General features: G+C 51.6%; 5 protein-coding genes across 5 annotated transcripts; 3 read left to right on the top strand and 2 right to left on the bottom strand.

Moving 5' to 3' along the window:
• Positions 1 to 102: 102 nt before the first annotated feature.
• On the bottom strand, positions 103 to 10,148 carry COCSUDRAFT_44724 (hypothetical protein; the record flags this gene model as incomplete). The annotated part of the gene is made up of 24 exons (XM_005643875.1): positions 103 to 173; positions 363 to 482; positions 616 to 766; positions 870 to 1,122; positions 1,287 to 1,395; positions 1,661 to 1,739; positions 2,186 to 2,329; positions 2,644 to 2,820; positions 3,072 to 3,221; positions 3,369 to 3,528; positions 3,797 to 3,855; positions 4,049 to 4,240; positions 4,439 to 4,600; positions 4,999 to 5,193; positions 6,033 to 6,207; positions 7,068 to 7,174; positions 7,344 to 7,592; positions 8,140 to 8,324; positions 8,453 to 8,636; positions 9,073 to 9,190; positions 9,281 to 9,417; positions 9,495 to 9,647; positions 9,786 to 9,954; positions 10,066 to 10,148. The coding sequence occupies 24 exons, from the start codon at positions 10,146 to 10,148 to the stop codon at positions 103 to 105; spliced, it is 3,582 nt and encodes a 1,193-aa protein (XP_005643932.1).
• Positions 10,149 to 10,591: 443 nt separating this feature from the next.
• COCSUDRAFT_31222 (succinate-CoA ligase beta chain) lies at positions 10,592 to 13,948 on the top strand. Its single transcript, XM_005643876.1, has 11 exons — positions 10,592 to 10,732; positions 11,086 to 11,196; positions 11,313 to 11,441; positions 11,546 to 11,693; positions 11,804 to 11,895; positions 12,081 to 12,191; positions 12,331 to 12,461; positions 12,709 to 12,877; positions 13,101 to 13,167; positions 13,281 to 13,336; positions 13,443 to 13,948. The coding sequence occupies exons 1-11, from the start codon at positions 10,628 to 10,630 to the stop codon at positions 13,587 to 13,589; spliced, it is 1,266 nt and encodes a 421-aa protein (XP_005643933.1). The 5' UTR covers positions 10,592 to 10,627; the 3' UTR covers positions 13,590 to 13,948.
• Positions 13,949 to 14,296: 348 nt separating this feature from the next.
• Positions 14,297 to 18,131, top strand: COCSUDRAFT_48931 (hypothetical protein). Its single transcript, XM_005643877.1, has 8 exons — positions 14,297 to 14,459; positions 15,114 to 15,480; positions 15,653 to 15,902; positions 16,065 to 16,160; positions 16,397 to 16,542; positions 16,855 to 16,995; positions 17,201 to 17,296; positions 17,659 to 18,131. The coding sequence occupies exons 2-8, from the start codon at positions 15,124 to 15,126 to the stop codon at positions 17,755 to 17,757; spliced, it is 1,185 nt and encodes a 394-aa protein (XP_005643934.1). The 5' UTR covers positions 14,297 to 14,459; positions 15,114 to 15,123; the 3' UTR covers positions 17,758 to 18,131.
• A 229-nt stretch (positions 18,132 to 18,360) lies between these two features.
• COCSUDRAFT_54674 (hypothetical protein) lies at positions 18,361 to 22,049 on the top strand. Its single transcript, XM_005643878.1, has 6 exons — positions 18,361 to 18,467; positions 19,217 to 19,388; positions 19,818 to 20,032; positions 20,475 to 20,618; positions 20,942 to 21,076; positions 21,412 to 22,049. Exons 2-6 carry the CDS (start codon positions 19,223 to 19,225, stop codon positions 21,523 to 21,525), a joined length of 774 nt encoding a protein of 257 aa, XP_005643935.1. The 5' UTR covers positions 18,361 to 18,467; positions 19,217 to 19,222; the 3' UTR covers positions 21,526 to 22,049.
• A 2,539-nt stretch (positions 22,050 to 24,588) lies between these two features.
• COCSUDRAFT_38247 (kinesin-domain-containing protein) lies at positions 24,589 to 27,061 on the bottom strand (the record flags this gene model as incomplete). Its single annotated transcript, XM_005643879.1, has 7 exons — positions 24,589 to 24,783; positions 25,169 to 25,356; positions 25,515 to 25,697; positions 26,000 to 26,165; positions 26,306 to 26,371; positions 26,498 to 26,619; positions 27,046 to 27,061. The coding sequence occupies 7 exons, from the start codon at positions 27,059 to 27,061 to the stop codon at positions 24,589 to 24,591; spliced, it is 936 nt and encodes a 311-aa protein (XP_005643936.1).
• Positions 27,062 to 27,963: the final 902 nt, after the last annotated feature.

A 27,963-nucleotide genomic window follows, 5' to 3' on the forward strand; every position in this document is an offset into this window, starting at 1 on the left:
GCAAATTCCAATTCGCACTTGCCTGTAATGGTGCATTGCTCGCTGTGGGCCCCACACCGGTGGCATGAAAGACTGGCCTCATAGGTGTCCGCTCCGCATGACTCACAACTGCGCTGATTTGGTGATTGTGAGATTTTGGGATCCAAGGAAGCTGCGATCACCCACTCCCGCACCTGCGCAACATAGTGATATCTTCAAAGAGTCAAGAAGCTCCTGAGAAATGTAAATACTCGGCACATTGGCATGTTCAAGATGCACTATGCTGTTTGCCCTTGAATGTCATAGATGGGTCACCTCATCTTTCTGTCTTTCGCTGAGGGAATGCTTCTGTGGCAGTGGAGTATGGCCTGGCAAGTCTGCACCCTGGATTGGCCCTAGCTTTATGCCTGCAAGCCCATCTTCAATGGCCTCCGCTATGTCAAGGAAGCGATTCAGGAATAGGAGCGCCATGTTTGCTGCGCCTGCATCCCTCCATGCCAGCCCTGCGCATCATGCATGCTAGCATTTCAGCAGTGAGGATTTGCATGTCACAAGCAGGAAAACAGGCACACTCTCAAGTGCACAATTTTAGAGCTGTTGCAAGGAAGGTGGGAGAAATAGGAAGAGCAGGCGCACCAGCTGTAGCATAGGCCCAGTCGGCAGGAATGAACACACAGAAGCGCAGCAAAGATGTGGCTTGCTTGGCAGCCAGCAAGTGCCAGCCCTTCCTGACGGATCTACTGTGAAGCAGGCTGTAGTGCACAGCTTCCCATGCATTGCGTAAGCCCTGCCACATTCCCACATGCCTTCAGAACTTCAAGCCTTGAATACGATCATCTCAGCACCATTACATGTGCAAGGTCGAAACTATAATCGCAAAGATGCCTGACCTGCTTTGCAGGGTCGTGATGCAGTGTGGCGCCATTGGCATCCACCAACAGACCATGAAGGAACCTGTGGCATGCCGAAAAAGCCGTCTCCACTGCGCTCTTCCCCGTTGCAGTCCGCAGCACTTTGCTGAGCAGCGCTTGGGCTATGCTCTGGTAGAAAGGGTATAATCCGGCTGCCTTGGGAGCTCCATAGTGCGCCAGGACTGGTGCTGCCTGATCTGGCTGCTCCTGGTGCATCAGGTCAGTCACATGCCTGCCAACGAACACCCCAAGTCAACGGATGCATTTGAATACACTCACAGTTGAGCAAGCAAGCGAGGCGGTCTTCTGCTGTTATTGGACTCTTGTAGTCGTTGGCATGTCAGCATTTGGTCTGCAGGCTGTATATTTGAGGTGCGCTGCGAAGAGTAATATTACCTGATGAGGTAGTCATCTCTGGTGGCGCTGTCAAGGTTGGCTGCCACGTCATGCACCAGCTCCCAACGTCCAGCATCTGCGTAGACTGGCAGGGCCATGTGTGCTCCTCCTGCACCATCCATTCTGTCTGTCATCAAGAACAGAATGAACAGCGCCTCATGCTGCTCAGTCATCACCTCTGATTGCGATTGCGCTTTCATCCTAGGGATGGCAATGACAAATGGAGCTCTTCGTGCTCTTTCAATACGCACAATCCCTGCTGGATGCCTTTGCAACGGTGCAAAGTCAAACAGTCTTTACACAAGGTCAAGTCAATGGTTGTCGGTCAGCCAGTCCATATCTTTGGAGCCAGCAATACAGGCTCTCATTCTCACCTGCTTCCAGCAGTTCGGCTGCGGTGGGAACGCCACAGCGCAGATGTGCATGCTCCACAGCCATGCGCAGCGCATTGTCCTGCCCAGCCGCAGCCCGCGCCCTCTCAAACAACGAACCCAACAAGAAAGCCTCCACGGCACCCTGGCCCCACATGTGTGACTCGATGAGACTACATTATTATTATATTCTTAATTATTATTACACGTTTTCCAGTCCTCAAGGACTAGGTACGTCAAGCAACACCTGGATTATTGCCCTCCAGTCTTCTCGTTTCTTCCACTTCCTATACCAGTCATATGGATTCCCAATATACTACATTATTGATGGATGTCTTCTTTACAGGAGGAAATGTTACCATGTAAAGCAACCGTCAAGAGACATGGCAGGTGCTTTGTCAGCAGGATGATCTTGTCCTTGTCTTTGTCTCAAACCTCATCTTGTTTAAAAACAAGATGAGGTTTGGAGGGTCATGCATGCTGACAGCGTGTGAGCATGTCGGTCAGATGCAGTAAGAGGAAGGTTACCTTGTTATCTTGGGCGCCCATGAGCAGCTCGCCGGCCTGTTCAAACTGCCCCAGACGCTGCAGCCTGCGGCCTATTGTGGCAGCCACTTCCGCCAGCCTGGAATGCATCTTGGTCTCTGCAATCTTCAGCGCCCGACCCCACATCTGCAAGCATGGCGTATCACTTCAGAACTTGACCAAAGGTTGTAAATGATTTTGCTGTCTTGACTAGGCGTCTTTCTTGATTCATAGGTTGGTTCTTTGGCAGGTCAAACCACTGCAAACCTGCTAAGTAGTCAAGAAAAGGGGAGCACAACGGCAATTTTATATCAGCTCCTGAGTCATCAAACCGGCCCATGAACACTCTATAACTGCCACTCCCATGTTCCAATTGAACATGTGGGCACAGACAGAAGGCCATGAGGACTGCTTCAGAGTACGCATGCTAAGCAATCTCTGTAAGAGCCCAGCAAATCTACCTCGATCTGGCGATCTTGGTCGCTGATGTGCTGCTGAGTGATGGACAGGTAGGCATCAATCGCCTTGGCCCAGCTGCCCTCAGCCTCCAACGCTTCAGCATGAGTTACAAGCGGACTCTCAGCCGGCTGCGGCGGCTCCAGTGCTGCAGGCTGCATCCTGGCCTGGATCTGTGGCACCTGTTGTAGCACAGATGGAATTTTCTAAGCACAGCCGAGGCCAGCTCCAAGAAAGTCACTATGAGAAACTATCCGAGGCATGCTTGCACCCATCCACAAGTTTTGCATCGTGTGAGGATGCTCTATACAACCGCAACCGCAATGACACCTTCCAGAGTCTCAACTGAAAATGCAAGCTCTGGGGGGATCATCAGGCAGCTCTATAAAAAGGGGCTCCTTTTTTGAAGATCAAGGTTGGGGAGAAGCCTCACCATGGAGGGCAGGTGCTGCTCTGCCAGCCGCAGAGCAGCGTCCCAGTCCCCTGCTTCCTGGTGCATCTGCAGCGCCACTTGCGGCTGCCCGATCTCAAGGAACAGAGCCTCTGCATGCGCAACGTCCCCCTCCTCACGAGCCACTCTTGCCTGCACACCAGTGCCCCTTGAATTGCATCCGTTGATACCGTACCTGCTTGCTAGAGGAGCAGGTACTCAGATTCTGCGGCAAACCTCAGCACCGGGAGAGGGCAAGAGTATGCCTGAGGTTTTGCTGCAGAGGGGGACCTTATCTACCTGAGCGTCCACTACACTGTGCATGCCAGAGGGGTAGTGCTGCTGGCACAGCTGGCGCGCGACTGCCCAGTTCTTCTGGTACAGCCACATCTCAAGCGCCTCCTTTGGCTGCCCTGCCAACAGGAACTCCTGCTCTGCATTCTTCCAATGCCCTGCACACCTCTTCAAGTGTTACATACAGAAGAATGAATACTGTGAATACAAATGTGCTTATTTTTAGAACAATGTCAGGCAGGCGCAAAAAGCTACAGATATAGCTGAGATTTTAGGAGGATTTGAGGAGCTCGCCTTGGTCTTCCAAGTAGATTGCATGTCTGAGGTGCACTTCTGGCACCAGAGCTGGGACAGCAGCGCTCGCCACGTCAAAGGCATGCTGGAAATTCTCAGCGCTCAGGGCGGCATCTATGGCAGCCTCGAGCAAGTCTAACCTGGCCAGAATTGCAACTGCTTTCTGGGGACTGCAGCTTGATGCCCATGCAATTGCCACCTGCACGCCATCATGCCAACAATTGACCCCTCCTTTGGCGCATCAGTCTGTTCTCACCTATTCAATTCTGAAACAAGAAGATACAGTTCCACCAGGCACAAGGACTCAGCATTGAGCTTCCAGTGATGCATCTGCTCGCCAAGGCCAGGTCATGATACCACCAACATGCAGAAGTCTGCATCTAAGGTCCCACCTGGTCATGGGCTGCAGTGCCGCCGTGACTTTTGGCGATCCGCAGTGCGTCCTCCCATGAGTGGTGTTTTGCGTACATGTCAGCAGCTCCTCGCCAATGCCCCGCCTCCACAAAATGTGCCTCAGCCCCTTTCAGATCCCCGGCTGCTTCCATCTCTCGCGCCAATTGCGCATGCGTGTCTGCCAACCTCTCCTGCGTAACACTGGAATGCTTCACAAGGCAGCAAGGCGATGTACTCCTTCTAGTCTACTGCCACAAAGCAGACAGTGCAAGGCAGTTTCCGGAAAATTCAGCAGGGGCTTTGTTCTGCCACTTGCATTTCAGGGCAGGGAAAAGCCATAATGGCAGCATATGCATGCATCAAAGCAATAACGTAGAGGCGAGGCGTACAGGCTGGTGCTGACGGACTGCACGGAACATGGCGGCAAAATCGTTGTTGCGACGATGCATTGCCACTGCCTGCGCGGGCTCTCCAACCGCCACCCAGGCGCTCTCCGCATCCTGCCACCTCCTCTGTGCCTCCAGCCTTTTTGCATGCACCACAAACAGCTCCTGCAAAACCACCCCCACCATCATGATCTATTGCTATCGCTAACAGTCATGGGGTAATATTCAAAGCACGATTTTCCTGCTAGAGGCACGGTGCGTCTGCAGACTAGCGGCAGGTGAAGGCCGCCACATACTCCTATCCCTTGATCGACTCGCCAGATCCATGCAAGACACAAAAGAACAGTGTAATAAAAGAAATGCTTGGTATGACTAGACGCAAGTCTTGGAGAGCGAGTGCATACAGCACATGCGGCACAACCATGGGCACGGTGCTCAGTGTTAATACCACCCCTGCCAGCCGGGGCCTCCTCTATCAGAGCATAGCCATAGCTGTCTTTGAACTGTGTCAGTGACGTGACCTGGCATACATGCGCCAGATCATAAAGGGATACGGCGCGCACATGGGCAGCTGTGTCAGACAGGTGCTGTGATGCCGCATGCACGGCTTGTGGCCAGCATTTGGCGCGCAGCCACATCTGCGCGGCCTCCTTGGGAAGCCCCGCTCTGATGTACCAATGCTCTGCACTTTCCAGCTGCCGGGAAGCTTCGTAGCCAGCTGCTAGCCGCCTGCACAGCGGCACTGCTGTCCGGGTGTCCTGCAGCAAAGAGCATCGGCAGCTTTGAGCACGTTACCATTGGGTGGACCAGGTCATGTGGCAAGAGATTTTATGCATGCCTTGTCAGAGACCATCGGGGCATGAAAATCATCCATAGATTACAATATTTGAAAGAACAGACCAGAACAGATGCGGCTTGAGCAGAGCAAGGATAATTACCTCCTCCTGTATGATTCCGGCTGCAGTGTCAAAGTGCTTGGCAGACAGTGCAGCGTCCACAGCAGCCGATCTGTCACCAGCCTCCAGAAAGTGCTGGACGGCCATCTCTGTTTCCCCTCGTGTTAGCAGCCATTGTGCCCACTCATGATGCAGCGCTGCTACTTTGCCTGGCTGATGCTTCAAAGCCAGCTTTACAGCCTTGTCATATGCACACGCCCTGCCACACGGCAATACAATCGATGCCGCCTCATTTACAGCAAAGATGCAGACGTTTAACGGCAGCACAAGATAGACTAAAGATGTTCGTTTCATAGGAGAACAAGTTGCTGGAGAGGTGCGCACATTTGGAAGGCTGCAAGAGCTTCTGGTATCTTCTGCTGCTTCAACAAAAGATCGCCTGCAAGCTCGTGCAGTCCTGCTGTTTCGAGTGCGCTGACTAGAGATCCTGTTCCTAGTGCACCCTCCAAAACACCACTTTGAAGCACAGCCTGCAATTGCCAAGTGGTCAGCGCAATGCCAACAGCTGCAACTCACAGGAGAGATTGCATTGCATGCGTGCATGCCAGGTCCAGAGGCAAATGGCTATTAAAAAATCAAACGTAACTAATTAGGCGTGACAAGGGAGCTGTCATGCGGCTGACAGGAACAGATGTCCACACCTGTGCTGCCTGATCAGGCATGCCAGCTTTCAAGAAGTACTCCATGGCCGCTTGCAGGTTGCCCTGCTTGAGCAGGACACTGGCCGCTTCTCCAAAGTCGCCATCCCTTGACAACTGCTCAACAAGATCACTCACGAGCTGCTCCAGCGAAGATTGTTTTGCCATGTCAGCAACCCTGCACAAAAAGCAGCAGCAACTTTGGTCCAGAATCATTATCGTTATCGTTATCGTTATCGTTATCGTTATCGTTATCGTTATCGTTATCGTTATCGTTATCGTTATCGTTATCGTTATTTTTATCGTTATCATTATCATTCCAGTCCTCAAGGACTAGGTTATGGTCCAGAATGGCCATCCCAAAATCTCCTGCTGCACTTTATAATGTCTTGTGATCTGAACTGCTGGAAGCAATGATCAAACCTGACTGCATCCTTTAGCATGCCGAGGCCCCTGTACATTTCCACAGCTGATCCTGCCTCCCCCTGGCCAAGCAACAGCTCCTCTGCAATACCCCATTGCTGGGACAGCTGTGCCAGAGCAACAGCGAGCCTGGTATCTCCAGCAGCCCATCCCTCAGCCTGCGCCCTCTCCTGGAGCTGTGCACAGGGACAATTTGATACTTTGTGAGAGATTTACCAAGTTCTGCATATGGGTGAATCGCTGTCAGAAGAAGCACCACCACAGTTCAAGGGAGGCCATATTGCATGCATGCCATTGCCCAAATACAAAGGTAATTTGCCATGCATACACGGCCGTCAAATTTGGTGGAGATGTTTCACCTGGCGCACACGCAGAGCGTGTTCAGAATTGCCCATCCTTTCATGGCACAGTCCGAGCATGGAAAGGTCCTTCTGTGACTGTGCTGTCTCTGTCACCATCTGCCACATCACCTTGTTTGGTGGTCCCAGCAGGGCAGCCACAATGCCGTAAGCCCTACGAGGATGTTTCAGCGATGACAACGAAATTTTCGGAAGTGAATGCAGAAGTTTGTGTTGCATGCGCCTGTGGGCACACAAGAGGGACATGTACACTCACTCTCTTGTGCTTCCTGCAGCCAGCGTCTGCCCAAATCGGATGAGGGCTGGGTCCAACCTATGTGCTTCTTTTCTGCTTCCTTCTGTGAGCACAACCTCCACCTTACCCTGCAGCAGCACCCAACAAATTTCCACGCACATTTTTCTGGAGGATGGATGGCTTCTTCAGGAGGGTCGCAACCAGGGTCCACAAGTTTTGACCAGGCTTGAGGAATGCATGCAGACGCACATCTATCCTTTAGACGGCAGTTTCATCATGCGCGGACTTTATAATCACCTGGAAATTGATGATGCTGTCAACTGCGCCTTGCACTGCAGCAGTGGCAACGCTGCCTGGGCAGCGAGCAGAGTACCACACATGCAGCGTGCCGCCTGACTGGGCCACAATGACGTCCAGACTAGGCACCCACTGGCAGTAAGAACAGCGCTCCAATAGGAGCACGTTTTTGGCGGTAGCAAGATAAAGCATGTGCAGGCTGGCATGCTGGTCCCTGAACAGAAGGTGGGACGCCGATGCATTCAATTCCTGCAAGCAGTCAGGCACATCATTCTGTCAGCAGCATATACCATCTCACTGCCACCCCGATGCACCCTCTGAACACCATGTTAATTAGCTACAAAAATATGGTGCTGTAGTGCTGCTGTGCATGGGAGAAGGAGTCATGGAGCTTACCAGCCAATCCACTTTGGCAGCATGTTCAAATGAAGCCAGGGTTGCGCCAGATACCAGTTCTGTCACTTTGATGCTCCTCTTGCCCTCCAGATGGGCAACAATGCAAGCCTTTGGACAAAGGTGTGATTGCAGGCTGATGGACAATATGTAATGGCTGACGCGAGAGACTCTACATGACCCCAGCACCTCGCTGCTGCCATATTCCACCACAGAAAGCTCGCCAGAGTCATAAATGCCACACACCTGGACATCGACATCACAGGTCGAAATGAGATTTCTCACATGATGGCATGCAGACGCATGTGTTCATCACTTCCATAGGAAGCACCATGGTTGTGAGAGGTAGCTGCGCATGCTCCATTGCAATGTTGTGCGCATGCATGTGGTGTTGCTAGGTTACCTCGGGATTGCCGAAATAGAAGCGCTGCTTCCCTTTCCCTCCCCATAGGATCTCTCCAGTCACCTTTCTGGTGAGGTCCCCAAGAACAAGGCTTTTGGAAGTCCTAGCTACCACATAGCGGTCCTGGTAGATATCAATATTGGAAATGGACTGCCCAAGGGAGGACGCCATCGCTACGCTTTGACCTGCCAGGACAACCACAATACTTTGTGCATCATGCGCATGCATTTTTCTAAGCAAGTTTGTCCTCACGCATGCAAGAAGGATGGCTCGCAAACTGCTGGGTCTGTGACAAACAAAGACAATGTCATACCTGTGGGCCTGTGCTGGACACTTGCCTTGCTGAGGCTAGAGTAAGTGATCTCAAAATTATCTTTGTAGAGCTGTCGCTTGAGGCAGGTTGAATAGAGCATGACACCGCCAGAAAGTGTTCCCAGGACAACATAGTTGCTGTCGGGGGACCAACACATGGCAGTTGTGCCATGCAAACTCTCCACCTGCATGGACATTTGCAGACTATGATGCATACTATGACTGGGTCAGGAGCGGGCCATCTCAGCCACAGAGTCCATGTTTTTTGTGTATCCTGATATAGGAGGCCCTGCGAGAAGTAAGCTCACAAAAAATTCACACCTCGAGTGCCTGAGAAACTGCCCAAGTATTGTTAGGCAGCCTGCTGTATGCAGCGATTGCCGTTTGGCTGCCTACTAAAATCCCTCGGCCTGAGGGACTGAAAGCTGCAGCCGTGGCTGGGCTCAGCCTCAACCCATCTCTTGCTTCAAAGACATGCAACAGATTTCCGGTCGCTGTATACAGAGCCACCTACATGTAAGTTGCTTGTCACTTCTCACAGGTTCACAAACTCATGTACCTGTACAGGCCTGTCTTTCATGCACTTTTAAGAGCATGTTTGGATTTCAAAGAGTCTGCCACCTTGCAGTCTGGGCCAGCTGCCAGGATGACATCACCCCATGCCAGAACCTCAACCGAACATGAATGCCGCACCATCACTTGCATGTTGTCATCTCCTGATGTCCGGCTCAGGTCATACCTGTGTGACATTGGAACCCCCTCAAGTGTCCAAAACTGTGAAATATTGAGCTGTCCTGAGCATTTAAGAATGGTGATATGAGGGCCTTACCTGCAGATGCGACCATCTTCATGCCCAGAAATGACAGCATCGCCTTTTCCATTGGCAGCAAGTGTCAAGATCGCACTTGCCTCCAAATTACCTGACACGACCTCAGTCTTGTTGGTTTCCAGATGACCAACCCTCACCTGCGACACCATGACACGTAAGTCATGCATGCATGCTCTACTTGTAGGAAACATGGCAATATTCAGTTGCAGCTCACCTTTCCATCGAGCGCTCCAAAATAGAGGCGGTCAGCATTGTTTGGCGGCCAGACAATACTTGTTACAGGACTGTTGGCCGGGAACTTGGCGCAGATACTCTTCTTTTCTCCCCATTCCAGTCCCAATCGATACACAAATACCACCCCATCGCTCTGCATGTAGCAAGCACCAGCTAAGTTCTTTGGGTTTTTTTTTCATTTGTTCATTCGTTCATTTGTTCTCATTTGTTACAATTCCAGTAAGTAGTTATTTTGAGGGACAGGTGAGATCTTCATTTTTGCTCAGCTCACCTGCGCTGTGGCCAATATTGTTGAGTCCTGAGAGAACGCCATTCCCCACACCATATAAACAAAGTGCCCATCTGAATCATTTGGTTTTGTTCTGAACCTGTCCCTGAGTTCGCCTCCTTCATCGAACAGGTAGATCACCCTGTCTGCGGTAGCTGCCGCAATCTTCTGCCTGTCAACGGCAAATTATCACTTTGCGCTGTCATGAAAATCTGGCTGATCACCTGATTCGATAAACAGCACTGTTTCGATAAACAGCACAAGCTGCAAAATTTAGCAGTACCTCGTTGGCGACCATGACAGGGCAGTAATCTTCTGCTGACTATCAGAGAAATCGATGAGATTCCGCTCAAAGCGAAGATGCATATTCCAAGCCACGGGGCGCTCTCAAAGACATACATTGTGACTGGCGGTTACAGAGATTTGGATCGTCCAAACAGAACGATACCTTGTGCACTGATCATAAATACATACATTTTCCACCATATTATCATGTAGTGACTGAACATGGGCTATATCGAGAAGCAGAGCGCTTTTGAGTCTTTCACCTTGGGGCATTGCGTTGCGATCTGTTTGTGCAAGACTGTAATGAAGACACAGAACGGACCGCAAAGGATGCTTAAGCACTTCAAGAATACATATTTTTGTTTGGACAGAGTCCACTGCCTTCAGAAACGAACAAGGAAAGATGTGAGCAGGCACGTGGGTGGGTAACGCCACAGATCAGTAATCGTTACAACTGTATTAGTAGTGTTCTGTCCTGTTACTTGAAGTGCTTAAGTAACTTACTTCAATTCTTCGCTCAGGCAGTTCTCCAGTCCACACTGTACAAGAAACTTGCAATCATGCTTGGATCTTGCCTCCGGGCCCTCACCAGGGCATCGCAGGCATCGAGAAAGAATGGCATGCAGCTACAACACCTGCGGTTTCTCAATGTCCACGAGTATCAGGTCAGCCTACTGGTCAGAACTACAATGCGATCGATAGTTCCACATATATATTCGGACAATCTATCTCCTGTGGATTTTGCTCGTGTACTGGCGTGACTGTGTTGGCACCTGAGGCACCTTTACAAGTCTACAACATGGACTTGACATTGTCTCCTTCAGCTGAACCTCGCATGGATGGCAATAATGCCACATGCCATTCAATTGTATTTCTCTTGTGGGGGCCTGCTGTCCTTCGCACTGTGTTCAAGACGCCTTAGGGTTTTTGTGTATTCTGCCTCGATCGGAATATCAGTTACTCATTCGAAGAGTCTTCGAATCGATTCTTGATGCTGGTTTGGATTTGCCTGTATCAGGGCGCTGAGTTGATGAGCCAATACGGGGTCAATGTTCCTCCTGGCATTCCAGTCTTCAAGCTGGATGAAGTGCTGCCAGCAGCAAAAAAGATGGCTGATGCAGAAGGCCAGGTATGTCATGATTAAATTTTTCTCGCTTCTCACTATCTCTTTCTTGCAAATCTGATTACACCATGAGCAGCCCAGATAGCCCCTTTCACGGCGTTGATCTGGGTCCCCCTACACAGGTTGTGGTGAAGAGTCAGATCCTGGCTGGTGGACGAGGCTTGGGCAAGTTCAAGAGCGGCTTGCAAGGCGGGGTGCACATCTGCAGCGTTGATGAGGCACCCAAGCTGGCAGAGCAGATGCTTGGACAGGTACTGATCCAAGCTTTTCTCCTTGGTGAATGCAGGCATTATGAACCTGATGGACACTTGCTACATAGGAAGGGATTCCTCACGGATGTGATATGTGCATGCAGGTTCTTGTCACAAAGCAGACTGGCCCAGCGGGGAAGCCTGTCAACACCCTGTACATTGCCAACAAGATGAGCTTTGCAAACGAGATGTACTTTGCAATCCTGCTCGACAGGGCTTCTGCAGGGCCCATGATCATTGCATGCAGCGAAGGTGCACATGCAGGCTCCTCCTTTTTCTTAACCACAACCCCAACAATTGCTTCATTGCTTGATGTTCTAATCACCATGCATGGATGAAGCTTACATTCTGTGCGTCTGCAGGCGGGACTAGCATTGAGGATCTGGCAGAGAAGTACCCAGAGAAGATCATAAAGATCACCATTGACATCTTCGAGGGCATTACAGACGCTCAGGTGCCCACATTCCTACCAATGACCTTCACTTGCCCTCATCCATGTTAGCTGGCCATGTCTACCATTACCTGTGCTCTCTCTGCATGTGCATGTCATGGAAATGCCATCAACGAGCCTGATCTAATCAAGACAGCTGGGAAGTCCAGTGAGCTATATGAGTGAGCTATATGAGGTGCTGCATACAGGCCAACCAAGCTGTGGAGGCACTGAAGGTCAGTGGTGACAAGAAGGCAGCGGCAGACCAGATCAAGGCTCTCTACGAGACCTTTGTGAAGAGCGACTGCACCATGGTCGAGGTGTGTGTTCATAAGCACATACCCGAGACACATCACTGCATTGTCAGCCTTAATTCCATCTTGGCCTCTTCGCTTTCACAAAAGCAGCGCCTTTTTGACCATGCATTCTCCATACCAAGCAATGTGGATTTCCTTGCAGGTGAATCCTCTGGCTGAGACGACAGATGGCCGCCTCGTGGCAGCCGATGCGAAGCTGGGCTTCGATGACAACGCAGCCTTCAGGCAGAAGGAGCTCTTTGCCAAGCGGGACTCGTCCCAGGAGGACCCCAGGTGCCTGCATGCACCCCCTGACATGCATACTTCCGCTGTCCGTAATTCTGATGCATTGTGACTGATTGTCAGAAAGTGTATGGCTTGGAAACAAAATGAACTGTGCAAGGCCTGATCTGCGGGAAAGGTTCAGAAGACAAAGTAGCCTGGCGTATCTCTCCGGGGGAGAGAGACCAGCGCCTAGTCAAGCTCATCTGACGCACTGTAGACGAGGGAGAAGCAAATGGGATGTCTGGTGTGTGCGCAGGGAGGTGGCGGCGGGCAAGTTTGATCTGAACTACATCGGGCTAGACGGCAACATCGGCTGCATGGTCAACGGTGCTGGCCTGGCCATGGCGACCATGGACATCATCAAGCTGCATGGCGGATCCCCCGCCAACTTCCTGGACGTGGGAGGCAATGCCTCCGAGCAGCAGGTTTATTACATCAACTCCCCTGCTGGCTTGCAGCCGCTGTGTTGATGTCCTGTGCTTGGAAGAGAGCTTTGTTGGCAAGGGACTGCCATGCAACACTGCCGCAATTGATGATCGTGCCTTGCAGCTCCTTACAGGGGTCAGCTATTGTATTGACTAATGCCACAAGCCTTTCCATACCAAAAAAATTGCAGACTGACTCGAGAAATGTCCCTGGTCTGTGCAGGTGGTGGAGGCATTCAAAATCCTCACATCAGACCCCCAAGTCAAGGCCATCATGGTCAACATCTTTGGTGAGCACCTACACCTTACACAGTCTCCAATTGCCTATTGCAGCGAAGGACAGAGCAACATGGATGCTCAGGCCGCAAGCATTCTGCACTGTCTGAGGGATCATGCTGCGCAGGTGGCATCATGAAGTGCGATGTCATCGCTGCTGGCATCGTCAACGCAGCAAAGGGGGTGAGCAACACGTCCAGCTCTTCTGCACTTGAGCTGAGGGGGATCTGATATGTCTGTGCTGTCCTGGCTTTGGCACAGAAGGTGCTGAGGTCTTCGATGTGCACAGGTGGGCGTGTCAGTTCCCCTGATAGTGAGGTTAGAGGGCACCAATGTGGAGAAGGGCAAGGAGATCCTGAGCAACAGCGATGTGGACATCATAGCAGCTGATGACCTGGACGATGCTGCAACCAAGGCAGTCAAGTCCATCCAATGACTGCTGGCAGCTGACTGAGCTGGCCTGTACTATACTTTTTGCAGGAATTCTTATCGTGACAGAAAGGCATAGATCATCACTAGCATCACTGTTCTGGGGGCTTGTAGTCGATGAGTTGGCTGAGAGGTCTTGTCCTGCAAACAACCAAGAGTCTCACAGAGATTAGTGTTAGCCGCCTCGGGGTCTAAGGTCTTTGTTGGGTCGTGTGACTGTTCGTCATGCCACATATTTTGTTCAAGAGGTGTTTAAAATTCTACATTATGAAGTGTCACCAAGTGAGTGCATTCTCGCAGTTGCATGTATACCTACGTAGGTGGAACGCGGGTTCGCAGTAGCTTTATTAATATCGTCTTGCATTCTCTCTGTGCTCAAGGTGCGCTGAGGGCGTCGTCGCAATCTGCATGTCCAGCAGTAACTTATGATCTGCTAGCTTGCTCATATTTCGAGATCTCAATTGAGCTTGAGGGCATGCACATGTGTACACCTCTTCACGTGAAGTGCACTTGCTCCTGCCACCTGTGACTCCCAACAAAGACAGAAAGGTCTCAAGCAACACTCTGCATGTGCTGGCAACGGTATGCCACGCTCAGGTACAGGTGGCGGAGGGAAGGCAGGTGGCAAGCAGGAAGGGGTGGACGGGGGTCGATGATCCAGCCTGGCTCCCGTTCAAATGTGCTCGACAGGCCGACGCCAAGCTACAATGTTCAGCTATTTCGATTCTTGTCATCTGCACCAATTTGACCAACCAAAGATGGCATTCATATCAACTGGTATCTGAAGCGCAAAAGGGATCGATATCGTGTTGTGAAGACGTGCAGAAGTATCTCGGAGATCCTGATCACTTCCAAATCGGTGTCGGAAACCTAGCAGGTGGGCTCAAATCGTTGCAGGCATTGCCTAGATTGCCTTAGATGCTTTTATTCTTGATATTCATTTCACCACTTCTCGCTTTAATTTTTCAACAAGCCCCCACAGGGCACTTTTGACAAAGGGCTCCGTAAGGACAAGTTGATGGCTTTTTTTCGGCACTAGAGCTTCTAGTAAAGAGAATATTTGTTCAAAACACTTCAAATGTAAAAAAATAGCTATGATAATGTTAGAATGGTATGATAAGGGAAATCCTGCGAGACAGATATTGAGGGGTCGTAGATGTGCCATCGCGTGTTTGACAGCGATCGTCATGCTGAACGCTTCTTTGACATTCTTAGTGTTTTCATAAATGGTTTAATATGTTTTTAAGATGCTCTCAAGCCTTCAAGTCAGTTATCGCAGATATAGTGCTGTGTCCCATCGATATGTGATATGACGTGTCAAGGGACTGGGCAAGGGTACTTCAAGGACTCGATTCCACATGTGACTACAGTCTATAGTCTGCATATAGTCTTTCATTTCTGATCGCGAAAAGTTGAGCACCTTGTGCCCTTGCCCACCGGTCAACAGCTGCAGCGGGTGTAGCTTTTATTACATTATTGCTCCTCAGGCAGGCTGGCGCCTACTGCTGACAGTCTTTTGCCCAATGCGCAGGCCAACCAGTATGGAACTCAAACTAACCCGCGGCACAACAGTCCGCTGCCTGATCCTGCTCGCACTGCTGTGCACCGGCCAGTGCGCGCGGCAGCTGCGGCAGCTGCCGGGGCCGGGGGGTCCCGGTGGTCCCGGCGGACCCGGCGGACCTGGCGGTGGTGGACCGGGGGGACCTGGAGGTCCGGGCAGGCCCTATCAACCCCAGCAGCAATGGGGCAACAGCGGCGGCGACTGGGGGAATAATGGAGGGGGTGGGGGTGGGGGAAACGGAAATGGGGGAGATGGCAGCTGGGGAGGAAACAGTGGGAACAATGGCGGTTCGAACAGCGGCGGTAGTAATGAGAACAACTCCAACAACAACAACCAGGTACGGTGCTGCCACTTGTGGGATCAAATGAATGAAATCAAAATCTTGTATCTTGAGGACTCTGAGGGAGCCACCCCTGAGGTGGGATTGAAGCTGATGTCAGCATTTCGATGTGACATGCACCTGCTCATGCATGACATTGGTTGCTGAAGACATTTCTAAACATGTGCAGGGGCCAAACACAGCTCAGAACACGGTCACCGGCTGGGCAAATGGACAGGTGGACAGCCCTCCAGCAAACAACAACAATAACGACTGCAACATCGGCAACAACGCCGTCATTGCCACGGGGAACAACTGCAACTTCAACAACAACAATAACAACAACGGCGGCAGCGGCGGCGGCTCTTCAAACAACAACAACAATAACAACAACAATGGCGGCGACTCTGGGGCGGCCGGCGGCATCGGCGGTATCCTTGGTGAGGCCCTGCTCTCGCCACCTGTCCCAATTATTCTATCCTTTGTCATGATATGCTGATGCCATGCTGGTGGAATGCAGTTAGAATTGAGTGAAGAGAGCCTGTGAGAGTTTGCTGCCTGCCTTTTGCAGCATGCTAATGGGATGCATGTGCTGCGTTCAGGGCTCCTGGGTGGTGGTGGCAGTGGGCTGCCCGACTTGGGCTCTCTGATGGGTGCAGCTCTGCAGCTCATCATGGGCTTTGCGAGCGGCGGTGGAGGTGTGCACATTTTTTCATCCCTTTGCCTGCGATGAAGAGATGCTAGTAATCATTATCAAGAGATTCTCCCAACCTTGTCTGAGCCGCCTGCAGCCCACCTCCAACAAGGGCAATTTTTGTTTGCGTTTCGAGCGGGCAGCCATCCCTAACTAAAGCCCAGCAGCTAAGCTGAGCATGGTATGAGGGGCAGATGCAGCCCGTCAATGGCTCCATTAAGTGTTTATGGTGCGGCGCAGGTATTCCAAACATGTCGCAGGCGATGCCCTTCAACCTTGGGGAGCTCATGAACCTGTCGGCCACGCGCAGCACTGACGGCAACAATGTGATCACCGGCCTGGCCGACTCCATGCTCGCCAACCTCGCCAACAACAACTCCCCCACGGTGACCCTTTGCCCTCCCTTATCACAATATTAATATCTCTGGACCCCGAACCTAGATGGATCTGAAAATTTACCACATGACATGAGACAGGCCTGGCTCTTTAAGACTGTCTGCATGGCTGGGCAAGTGATTGGAAAGATGCACAATGGTTCAGAGCTTACCAGGCTGCATGTGGCACTACAAAAGAGCTTGTAGACGAGCAAAGGAAGCAGTGCTCCTTGCTCATCAAACAGAGGGTGGCTGTGCATGTCAGGGCTTTGCTGCAACAAGAATGGGCTGCATTAGCTGAAGGGTGGTGTGAAAACGAAACAGGTGGCTTCTTCGCTGGCAAACACCATATCTTCCAGTGGGGGCACGACCGCCATTTCCAGCACTCAGGCCTACAACACCGCCGCCACCTTCACGGCAGCTGCCGCCAAGGCCAACCGCGTGCAGCCTGAACTCTCATCCCAGGTATATCCTTCTATCCTTCTAGCCCTTGGACACCTTCCAGCATTGCAGCCTTAGCCTCTTTTGGCCTGGGTTTTGTCAAGTGCTGTCAGTCAGGCCTGAAGACTTGAAGAAGCTGCAAGGTGCTCAGGGCGATGAAGCACTTTCAACGTGCGCATGCATGCGGATGTCTGCATGCATGCTGATGTGGCAGGCCTGTGCCATGCAGGTTGGTAAGTCATTTGCCAAGGGGCTGGATGATGCCATGGCAAAGTGCATCTCGGACGGCGGCACCGCCACGTCATGCTGCAGCGTCGTCAGACAGGTGACTATCCACTTACTAATATTTGTATATGCTTCTGATGGTGATGCGCTGGTTGTGTAATGCATCGGCAGCCTGACTTGCATTGCTGTGGTGCACCCACTGGTCTCACAGAATGTGAATTAAGCAGGCATAAAATACCAGGCAGCGTTGATACAGTAGACCAGTGAGCTCCATCATTTGTTTACAGAAGTACGCTAGCTGCAGCAACCAAGAAATACTTGAGCACTTGTCTGCAGAGCACGCAAGGCACAAGAACCAGCCTCAGACCAACCAGTGACCAACAGTGCTTAACCCATGCATGGCATCTGGGTCCTAACATCTGAGCGAGACTGAGCTGAGTTTGTTTGTTGTGCTCTGTGCAGACCATGCAGAATGCCAACACGCTCGGAGGCCAGGTGGGCACGGCCAGTGTCTTCAGCTCGGCTCTCACCAGCTACCCCCGCGTGCAAGCCTGCCAGTAGATCACTGAACACACAAGAAGGAGACTCCCGCTGCAAGGAAAATAACAGAGTGTAGGATCTGGGCAACGGTGTAAATGTATGCAATTGATATCATGCAGCTTGAACTGCGAATAAAGATTTTTGGAACATGATGGAACTTACTGTGAGTACATTTAATATATTTTTGAATTAAGGGAACTCTTGTAGTTGTGATAAATTTGATCTTATTTGTGGTGTCTTTATTGCTTGCCTGCTTGAGTATCTGAATCAGAGACAAGACAAATTTTATTTATTTCCTTGCTCCAGGGCATGCTGTAAACGCAGCGTAAAATTGAAAGCGTGGCTGCGGCAATTACGTAACTATCTGTTTACTGTAATTGCATTCTTCTCCATGCATATACCGTGGGTATCATTACTACCTGCCAGTAAAAAGGAGAAACTTCAGCCAACACTCACATGCAGTTCAAGCCATCACCTGACCTGCATGGATGTAACGCCGTGCCCTGGCAACGTGTGACCCTCCCCTGTCTGACATCACAGATATTTGAGATCCAGCTCCAGGTGGCACACGAGGGTGTGGTGACTTTCAGCGCCGGAATTTGGCCGCCGTTTGCTCAAACCAGCAAACGAAATAACATTCATTCCCACAGATTCGCAATCTTCATACGCAAGAGTGCAGGAGACGGAAGCAAGGAGCACCAGGCAGATTGAGCGAGAAGATTGAGCAGACGGTGAGCTCGAGTGTTGCCGCCTTTTGTAATGATGCTTTGAAGCGGCACTGTTTCGGTTTCCATCGCTGTAGGGGATTTATGATACCCGTTGTGGACATCTGCGGTTGATAGATCCGACGCCGTGCTTCGGTCGGAAGCGGATGTTACAGTCGCCTTGCCGCGAGAAATTGCAGAGCACCAAAGGGTCTCTGCTGATGGACAGAAACAGGCATTTATCAATCCAAACATCTCTTCGTTAGGAGTACAGTGGATTTACTTCCAAATCTGTGGGATTGATTCGTCTTGAGAACCGATCTTGGGGTCGACGGAGCGCGTGTGGTGTTTCAGAGGATCTCGTGATCGTCAATGCGCTGCGTGACGCAGAAAAATATACAATCAAACTGAAATTATGTGCACTATCCTTGATGAAGAGCTGCGAGATGCCTTGGGCTTAAACTTTACATCCCTGAAGCACGTGTTTGAAGCCCACCAAATTCATGAAGGGGAAGCTTAAGGGTACCTATTTCTAGTTAAATACCTGTGAATAACCCTACAGATGTTAGAGCTGGGCTAGAAAACCAAATCATGAGGGGGACGCTCAGCAAGAGCCTCAAGCAGGACAGGCTGAGTAGCCGAGGAAAAATATTGCGAGCTGCACCTCAGAAAGGCGCATATCACATGAACGAAGCGTTTCCAGACGTCAATCTACTTTCCATGCTCCAACCGTGCACAGAGACCCTGAGAGTGAAAGTGCAGCGATTGCTGTGCAGGTCCAGATGGCAGCCCGTGCACTCCTGATCCTGGCATTGGGCGCCCTGCTGTGCGCCGGACCCGCAGCCGCGGCGCGCACGCTGCAGCAGACCGCAGACGCCAGCCTCATCGCTGACGCCCTCAACTCAGTGGCGGCCGACCCACCCACCGCTGCCGCCCTCGTCAGCACACGTGTGGCCCCACAGCAATCTCAATCTAAATCATGTTTGAAGCCTTCCCTGTTGAAGGTGGTTTTTGTGCATCCACAAGCGCAAGGAGCCCCGGCTGGCTTCTGGCCCACAGCCTCGCCCTGCCGTGGCATGAGGGGTGCATTGGATTCTTTTGTTCTAGTCTCCTCCTTGCACGACAAGCCAGCAGCTTGCAAAGGAGACCGCAGCCTGCAGTCCTCACCTCCATTACAAGCAGCATTTAACACCTCATGGGCGTGGCTCAGAAAGGAGAAGACACTCCTTTCATTAAAGCAGAGCAGCTGTGAAGTTGCACGTGGCTCAGAAATGACAAATCACTTCATCTAGCAAAGCAGTGCAGCTGTGAAATTTAACAGAGACCAACAGGATACTGCGGAGAGGGTCTCATGGGTGACATGCTGCATTGGTGCAGTGGTGGACACCACAGGGAGCACCGCCAACTTCACTGACCTGCTGAACCAGGCGGTGAGCGCGATCGGCGGCTACCGAAGCGTGGTGCAGGACCAGCTGCCGGCGCCGGTGTCATCCCTGAATGACCTGAAGGGAGTCAACGGACTGGACACGGCTCTGGCCGCGCGCGCCGCCACCTACGTCATCCAGCAGCTCGGCGAGAACAAGTACCAGCAGGCGTGCACTGTTGCCTCCTCTGAAAATCTCCATTTCTTCTACATTGTGGTATTGCTCAACAAGCGTGTACCGTTGCATAGGTATGGCGTTGCCTCTGTGCGAGTACACTTGCCCGGGCCTTTTTGACCCATTCTGTAGCCTGCCATGCCCCCATCAACAGGTGTCAGATTAGATCTGAAAGATCTGATTCCTAAGATGCAGTCATCCTGCTGAATTGAGGCAGGACCCCTCCTGGCTCGAGCTCGAAGCGCTCTGAGCTCTTTTAATGCCTCGGTTCCTTGCTAATTGCCCTGAGCAGCAGCGTGCCTCAGAGCAGCACATGCCTTGGTGTTAGCACCACCAAAGAAATCCGCCTGTGCCCTGAGCAGCATTGTGCCTCTTAGCAGCACATGCCTCTCTTTTATTCCGCCCAAAATGCTGGCAATGACAAGTGTGCATGCAGGTGGTGGACGGCCTGAAGGCGCTGCTGAACCCGAGCGGCGCGTCCACCCCCAGCTACATCAGTGCCTTCGACTCGTACAACACCGCGCTCGCTTTTGTGCAGGCGCTCGGCCACACCCAGGACTCCAACGGCGACACCGTTGCGGTGAGTACCCACCCTTGCACTTGTAGTGTCCCCACTTCACACATATGCACACTGTCTGTCTTCATATTGTAAGCTGATAGTCCATGCATGTGATGCACCATGAGAAATAGCTCGTGTGGATCTTTTCTTCTGACCACGTCTGATGGCAGGAGGCCATCTTTGCCATCTAATGGTGGGATTGTATTCTGAGAGGCCATGTTTAGAAGTTACTGGGTACATCCAGCGCAGACATCATGGTCATGTGGTTACGCATTGATGTTGACTGCGCAATCCTCTGTGTTGCCTACTGTCGATTTTGAATTCGTATTTACGCGGTTGTGCAGGTAGCGGACTCGTTCCTGGCAGGGCTTGAGGGGGCCGCGCAGAGCTGCATCACCTCTCTGCCCAGCCTCAACGGCGCGCCGGAGGCCACCGCCGTCACCGACCAGCTCAACAAGTGCTGCCCCGTCATCAAAAAGGTGCGCGCTGCCTCGGGCATTTTATCCTTGTTTTTACCAATGTACCAATGCTGCCGCATCATCAAAAAGGTGTGCGCTGCCTCTTTTGTTCTCGTGTATATCTGCTCAAGAATGTGTCAGGGAATAGGACAACCTACTGGATTTCTCAACATATTCTTTGAGGTAGCAGAGCAACCCATCACTTTCTCAAACCATCCCATGGCTTGAAGGTTATCACTGGTTTTTCAAGCTTGCTTCTCAGGCGCAAGTGGCAGTTCTCTTCATGTGCATCAGAACTGGATTTTTTCTGTTCTATTAAATGTTCTGATGGGCAATGTGGTGTTGCATTTGTGCAGACTCTGGATGACGCCAACACTCTGGCAGGCAAGTCAGGCCTGGTCAATTTCCTGGTGAGCGAGCAGAGCAAGTATGACATCGTTTCCAAGTGCTCAAAGCAGCCAACGTCCTGAGCGTGCAGCAGCCTTTGCATTCAATGTTTTAGAGTAAATATTTGATTACTGGGGAACATGATCCGCCTCACAGCTGCCAGTAATGGAGTACCGGTGAGGTGTTGAACTGCCTGAGCTGCACTGCAGTTGATTTTACGTGGCATTGTGCAATTCCTCTTTAATGGGCAGATCAACTTTCTGCACAAGCAATGTCAGCGTCTGCAGAATTTTTGCTGTGTTTGGAGAGCAATCGTGCTCTTGAAAACATGATTGTCATATGGGGTGGGAGAGAGTTGAACTGATGTGATTTGTGAAACTCGTGCAATATTACGGTTGTGCTAACGAATGTGGGCTTACTTGAATTTGATGTGTGCGTTGCACAGAAATAGCAGAGTTTGTTTATGCATGGTCAAGAACACAGGGGCTGTGCAACTGTCAGAATAAGCGGTGTCGGATTCTCTTTGTGCAAAGCTTATGACCCCAGCATTTTCTGTTTGATCTTTCTGCGAGTCTGCCAAATGGCGTGTGAAGCATTTCTTGTGTTCTCCCCTCTTACAAAGTACCAAAGGGCGCTGTGGTCATCATAATACATTAGCATACCGACATCCTCGCAGTGACCTCGGTTGTTTTTTTGCATTAACCCCATATGTGGAACAGAATTTGCAGTTGCAACTCACCAAAGTACTGTGCAACATTGCAGGTCTAGATCTAGACAGACCTTAATGCATGTGTCCATGAAAGCACATATGTCACGAGCTCTGACATTCATTAATCCCAAAAATCTCACATATTCAGAGCTCCACTCTCTGTTTACACATGCAATGGAGATCATGTCGCGCAAGCACCCATATGAGGAGGGCACCGCTGAGTCACTCGTATGACTCCACCTCCAGCTCTGGCGGCCTGCGCAGCCCCAGCCCAGACTTTGACTGACTTTTGGGAGTCTGCGCCTGGTTGTAAGCAGCGGTGACATTTGACGAGAAGCTCTCCATCACCAATTTCCATTTTGTGGCGCGCTGCAGCTCTTCAGCAAGGTCCTGACATCGGCACATGCACAGTTAGTCACTTTCATAACTTTAGGCATGGGTCTCAGCGCTGATCAGTTATATTATATCTGACATGAGCTCCTTGAAATGAGCAGCTAATGATGTACAGTAAGCTGCAGCCTTGAGACACGCTAGTTTGATTAAAAAGTAGTCTTCCCCTCACTCCACTCACAGAATGCACATTCTCTGCAAGTTCATGTGAGTCATTTGCCACAGTGAGCAGGTTGGAATGTGTTGAAGGGATTCTGTAGCACCAGTTGTGTTCAGCGTGTGTTAGTCCCATCTGTATGATCACTAGTGCTGCAGAACCTTGAACGCACAATCCAGCGTGTATAGGGCGTCAGGGGAGGGACTAATATGGATGATGCCAGCGGGTGACTCACCTCCTGCAGCTTCCCCACCCTGGCCTGCAGCTGCGCCTGCCTCGCCTGAGCCGCCGTCCTCTCGGCATCCGCCTCCCTCTGCAAATTCTGCAGCTGCTCCTCCAGTGCCGCGCGCGCCCTGCTCCCCTCAGCCACCTGCTCACCAAAGATACAGCATTGTCAAAGCATGTTGCATGTCAGGGTGGCTTCTCATAGGGAAGTCTCTGCTGCAGACGCAGGCCTACACAGCAGGCTGGGCTCCTAATCAGCCTGCTATATGGATAAGATTGAATGGGTTACAGAGAGATGTGCAGGGGGCACACTTTGCAGGCTCAGAATCTGCCGGCACAATCAATATCAAACTACCTATTTTTGTCAGGTTCGATGGAATATTCCCTGGCACGAGTTTTTAAAGGGGCAATGAATCTGTAGAGGGTCTGGATGAGCCATGCTGGGCGACACAGAAGGCCTTGCAATGACTCATGCAGACTCACCAATGATACAGCACAGACCTGGGGCACAATGTGAGGGCATGCAAAATGATTAGATCACCACAAAGCTGCCAATGAGTGATGCAACGCAGCAGCCATGCGTGCGCAAGGCTCACCTCGGAGCGCAGTTTGGAGGCGGTCTTGCGCTCGGTCAGTGTTTCTAGCCGCACGTGCTGCACCTCCTCCCTCATGTTGCTGCAGCTCGCCTCCATGTGCGCCGCCCTCCTCTCCGCCACATCCCTCTCCTGCACAGCAGTTCAAGTCACATGCTGCTGACAAAGGCTGCGAACCTAGTTGTCTATTGTTGAATCACTGAGGACAAAGTCTAGGACGGACTCTGTCAGTGAGTAAGACGGTGGTTGCACAAGATGGTGTGTTTGCCACAAGACGGACAGGACTCACTATCTGACTCGTCAGTCCTGAGACTGACAAGGAGTCAGGATTGCTGAGTGCTGCCGCAACGCCTCATGGCAACCTTTCCACAGGTGAACCATGATATGCTCTTTTTTGTGCCTGTTACAGTTGATAATGTGTGCCAAGCAATACCCTGGCCTCCAGTGAACACCCCATTACAGCATGCTTGTGCACTTCCACAAGATCACCTGCTCAAGATCCGCGCGTTCCTCTTCGAGCCGCCTCCGCTGCTCTTCCAGGGCTTTCAGCCGAAGCGTGGTTGCCTCAGAAGGCGCTTGCTGCGGAGGGAACTCCTGCGGCCGGGTTGCCTCCAGCAGCCGCCGCAACTCCGAGTTCTCCTGCGCCAACGGCTCGGCCGCCGCATCACGCGCCTCCAGCTCCCTGCCATCAATTACACATTTGCGGTCATTGGACAGTGTGCAAAAAGAGGCCGTATATAATGGCGCACTGGACCCAGGCGTACATGCCCGGTGTGATTGTGCAGTAAGCGGATAGAACCGGTCTTATCCTCAGGTCGCCTGCTCCATGACAAGCCTTTTATTATGCAAGCTCAAGGTGATTTTCCCCATGTCTTCCCAGGGGATACTCACAATAAATTGGGCCACGCATGTTTGACCAGTTTCCCTCAATATCTTGCTGGTGGGCGGGGCAAGGAACCGCGGCCCACAAGCGCCTCCAATCAAGCAGGTGTTTAAATCTGCCTGAATCAAAAACCCCATAGACCCTGCATGCAATAATACCCCCATGCAAGGGGATTTTTGTGATCAAGTATTACCGCTTGAGGCGCTCGATCTCGCGGCGCAGCAGCTGCTCGTCGCCGCGCGTGTCGCGGTTGACGCGCGCGCGGTTGCGAATGCGCTTCGCACGCTGCGCGAATTCCAGCGTGGACGCCGTCTCCGCCGCGTGCGCCTCCGCCGGGCTCACGCATGCAATGATCAGCGTCTTTGAATTGCCACCCAGTGAATCCTGCGTGACACACCATCTTGGTATATAGTGCAGGCACGCTGCACATGCCGTCTTTGGCCAAGAGAGCCTTGCTCTGCAAGCATTAAAGATGACTGCTGCAGCAGCGCCGCTGTGTGAAATGGTGTGATGCCCTCACAAGCCGCAGGCAGGTTGAAAGCAGAAACGCAAGGCTGAAGTTCTTGAGGTCCCCCGAGCAGAGTGCCCTCGATGCGCTGTGAATTGAGGGGTTTCTGCTTCTGCAAAGCAGGGGCCCTAATCTTCTGTTTGCAAGGATGGAGGTTGAATGTTTCTATAATGTTTCTAGAGTCCACTGCACCAGGGTATGGCATTGCTGGCCAAGCAAGCAGATATGCTTGTCAAGATTGGCAACACCGAGGGCGCTCACTTGCAGCAGGAAGGTGAGCCTCGAGTCCCGGTAGGGGATGTGCCGCGGGCCGCCGCCGGCCTGCGCAGACTGTTGCGCGTCTACAAGCTCGGAGATGACTCGGCCCAGCGTCGTCAGCGACTGGTTGATGCTGCAGGCCTCCTTTAGGCGCTCCCCGGTGGCTCCGCTGCTCGTGTTCCGCTCGCTTCCTGCGCCAAAACACCCACGGTTGCATGTTCAACTCCGCGATGCGCGCTTTTACTGTCCATCTTTTCAGATTTTCATTTTCTGCCCTGAAATGGAACCCATCAGCCCTGGAAGCCGGTTGCCCCGTGTCGTATGGCCAAGATTAAATTTAGGCGAGCACCTGCGAGGTCGATGAGGTTGAGCCGAGAGGAGCGGATACACTCGACGTCGGAGTCTGCCCGGGACCAGGACTCGATGTAGACGGTGAGCACGGCGTGTGAGCGGCTGCTCTCCTGGTTCATGCGCGTCTCGTTTGTGCGCCGCCGCGCTGTTCCCTCCTCCACCACCGCCATCGCGTCCCCCGCTGCACGCATCAATTCCCTCAGACCCCCTTAGAGCGGGGGGTCAATGTAATGCAAAGACAACCACAGGTTACAAAACTGTCCCAGCAAGGGGTGGATTCCAGTACCCCTGTTTAAATTTGATGGATCACCTTCTTTGCATGCTCAAAAGCGGCATCAGTCAAGTATGAGATCTAGCCTCTCTTGGAACATTTGATATTTGTATGGCAAGATGTTCAGTATATCACAGAGATACCATCCTGCCACAATCCAAATAAGACAATTGATTTTGGTGAAAAATACTAGTGATCTTGACAGCACGCACCATTGAGGATTTCCCGCTCTGTGAGTCCTTCCACATAGACTCCGTTGCACACATCTTCCCTGAGCTGCAGGCTTGCCCCATCCGCAGGCCCCAGCAGGTCCGTGATCACCTCCTTGTACAGCTCCAGGTAGGACGCCCTCACAGTGAATTTGAGCTTGTCTGGACCCTGCCAATCAAACAAATCCCCATGAACAGGTGCTTGTGGGAGGGAGTACCGATCATGCCATTGTCTAGGAGAATTCTCATATAAGGTTCTGACGTGTATTGCAGATGCAGTGAAGGGACAAAGTGATGGACACAGGTTACCTCCTTGCCTTCTGCCTCAGAGATCTGGAGGAACAGAAGCTCAAGTAGCCTCGGTGCCAGTCCAACCTGTGCATTTTCCTCAGATTAACACGCCTTTCATCAAAACACTGAAAGACAAGTGCTGAAGTAGCATCAAGAAAGCCACCTGGGTAATCTAGCAAATTGTGGCTTCTGGTTGAAAGGACGATTCACCTGGCCTGGTTCTCTGAGGTTGCCGGTCATGGTGTGGGTCTTGCCAGCGGAGGTCTGCCCATAGGCAAACAGAGACACATTGAAGCCTTGCAGGCAGTGATCCACAAAGGGCCGTCCCGCCACTGCAGAGCATTGCACAATTTTCCTTTAGCATTGCTGCATGCACAATGCTTGATGTTCCCACATCATAATATCTCAGACATATTGGGAATTGACACATTACTGGCCTCTGATTGTCAAGGATGACAATTGTCGGTTCAGGGAAGAGGGATACTTGCCCTCAAATACGTCCTCCTGGCTTGCCGTGGGGCCACAAACATGGTCAAACTCATAATTCCTGAGATGGTCGTGAGCCGATACAATGGAGACATGCGTGGTGGACAGCTCCTGGAGACTCCCTGCAACAGTAACCTTATGAGAACAGACACAAATGACACATACGATGGCAGTAAAATTGGGAAAGATCCTCTTTGTGATGGAAAAAGTCAGGAATTGGGTGCAACACCTTGTGTCTCGCTGGTGTCTACTGGTCTGACTCTAACCATCACCTGCAAGCAGAGGCATTATTCTCAAGCAAGCTATTAAATACGCCTGTGAAACCAAGAGCATCTGTCCGACGCTCTTTGCAAGCCTCGATATTCCAACAGCATGCTCCAGCAGGATCTACCTTGACATTGTCTGTACACGAGGTGCTATCTGCATTGAGCTGCTCGCTCAGATTCCTTGAAGTCTGTTCTCCGTCTTCACTTCCTCTGGGTGTGGATGCCGTGCTTTTGCATGGTGCCCTGCACTTCAGGAATTACGAAAGTGAGGTGGGATGAATATTGAGGGCTGTGGGATATCATTCGAATTCCTACCATACTTGGCGTCAATTCTTTGCTACCCAAATAGGGCACTTGCCTGGGGTTTCCAGGTACTGTTCTGCACTTAGCAGCCGAGGCCGCTTGTGCATGAACTTTCTTCGTTGTCTCAGGGCCTTTGGGCTGCGAGCATGAAACGCGAAATGACATTGAGAACAATTTGACAGGCTGTGAAGAGATCTTGTTATATATATTGCTCCATACCTATGCTTGGGTCTCAACATGCTATCTTCACGGCCCATGCTTCGGACTCAGAAATATAATTGTGGCAATTTGTGCAGGTTAGACAACCAAGGACAGCTGTGTCGCACCGTGCTGTGCAGTGTTGGTCTCCTTGCTTTCTGAGTCACATCGCTTTCTATGTCCTGGCGCCCACGTGCCGGCGTAAGGCTGCCTGCATGATTCTTTAAGGACTTCTTGACAGCACTACGAGGCGCAAACATATTGTGAAAGGGCTCCTGAACAACAGGGCCTGTCGTACACCCTTCACGTCGCTTGGGTAATCTGTAGTCCTTTGAATAGCACGACCTTAGGAGCAATGTAGGATATAGTGAAAATCTTTCCCTTCAACTCTTCAATAAATTGATGGGCGACGTGAGAACAGCA

This window comes from Coccomyxa subellipsoidea (assembly GCF_000258705.1).
Source record: "Coccomyxa subellipsoidea C-169, whole genome shotgun sequence".
Classification (NCBI taxonomy): domain Eukaryota; kingdom Viridiplantae; phylum Chlorophyta; class Trebouxiophyceae; family Coccomyxaceae; genus Coccomyxa; species Coccomyxa subellipsoidea.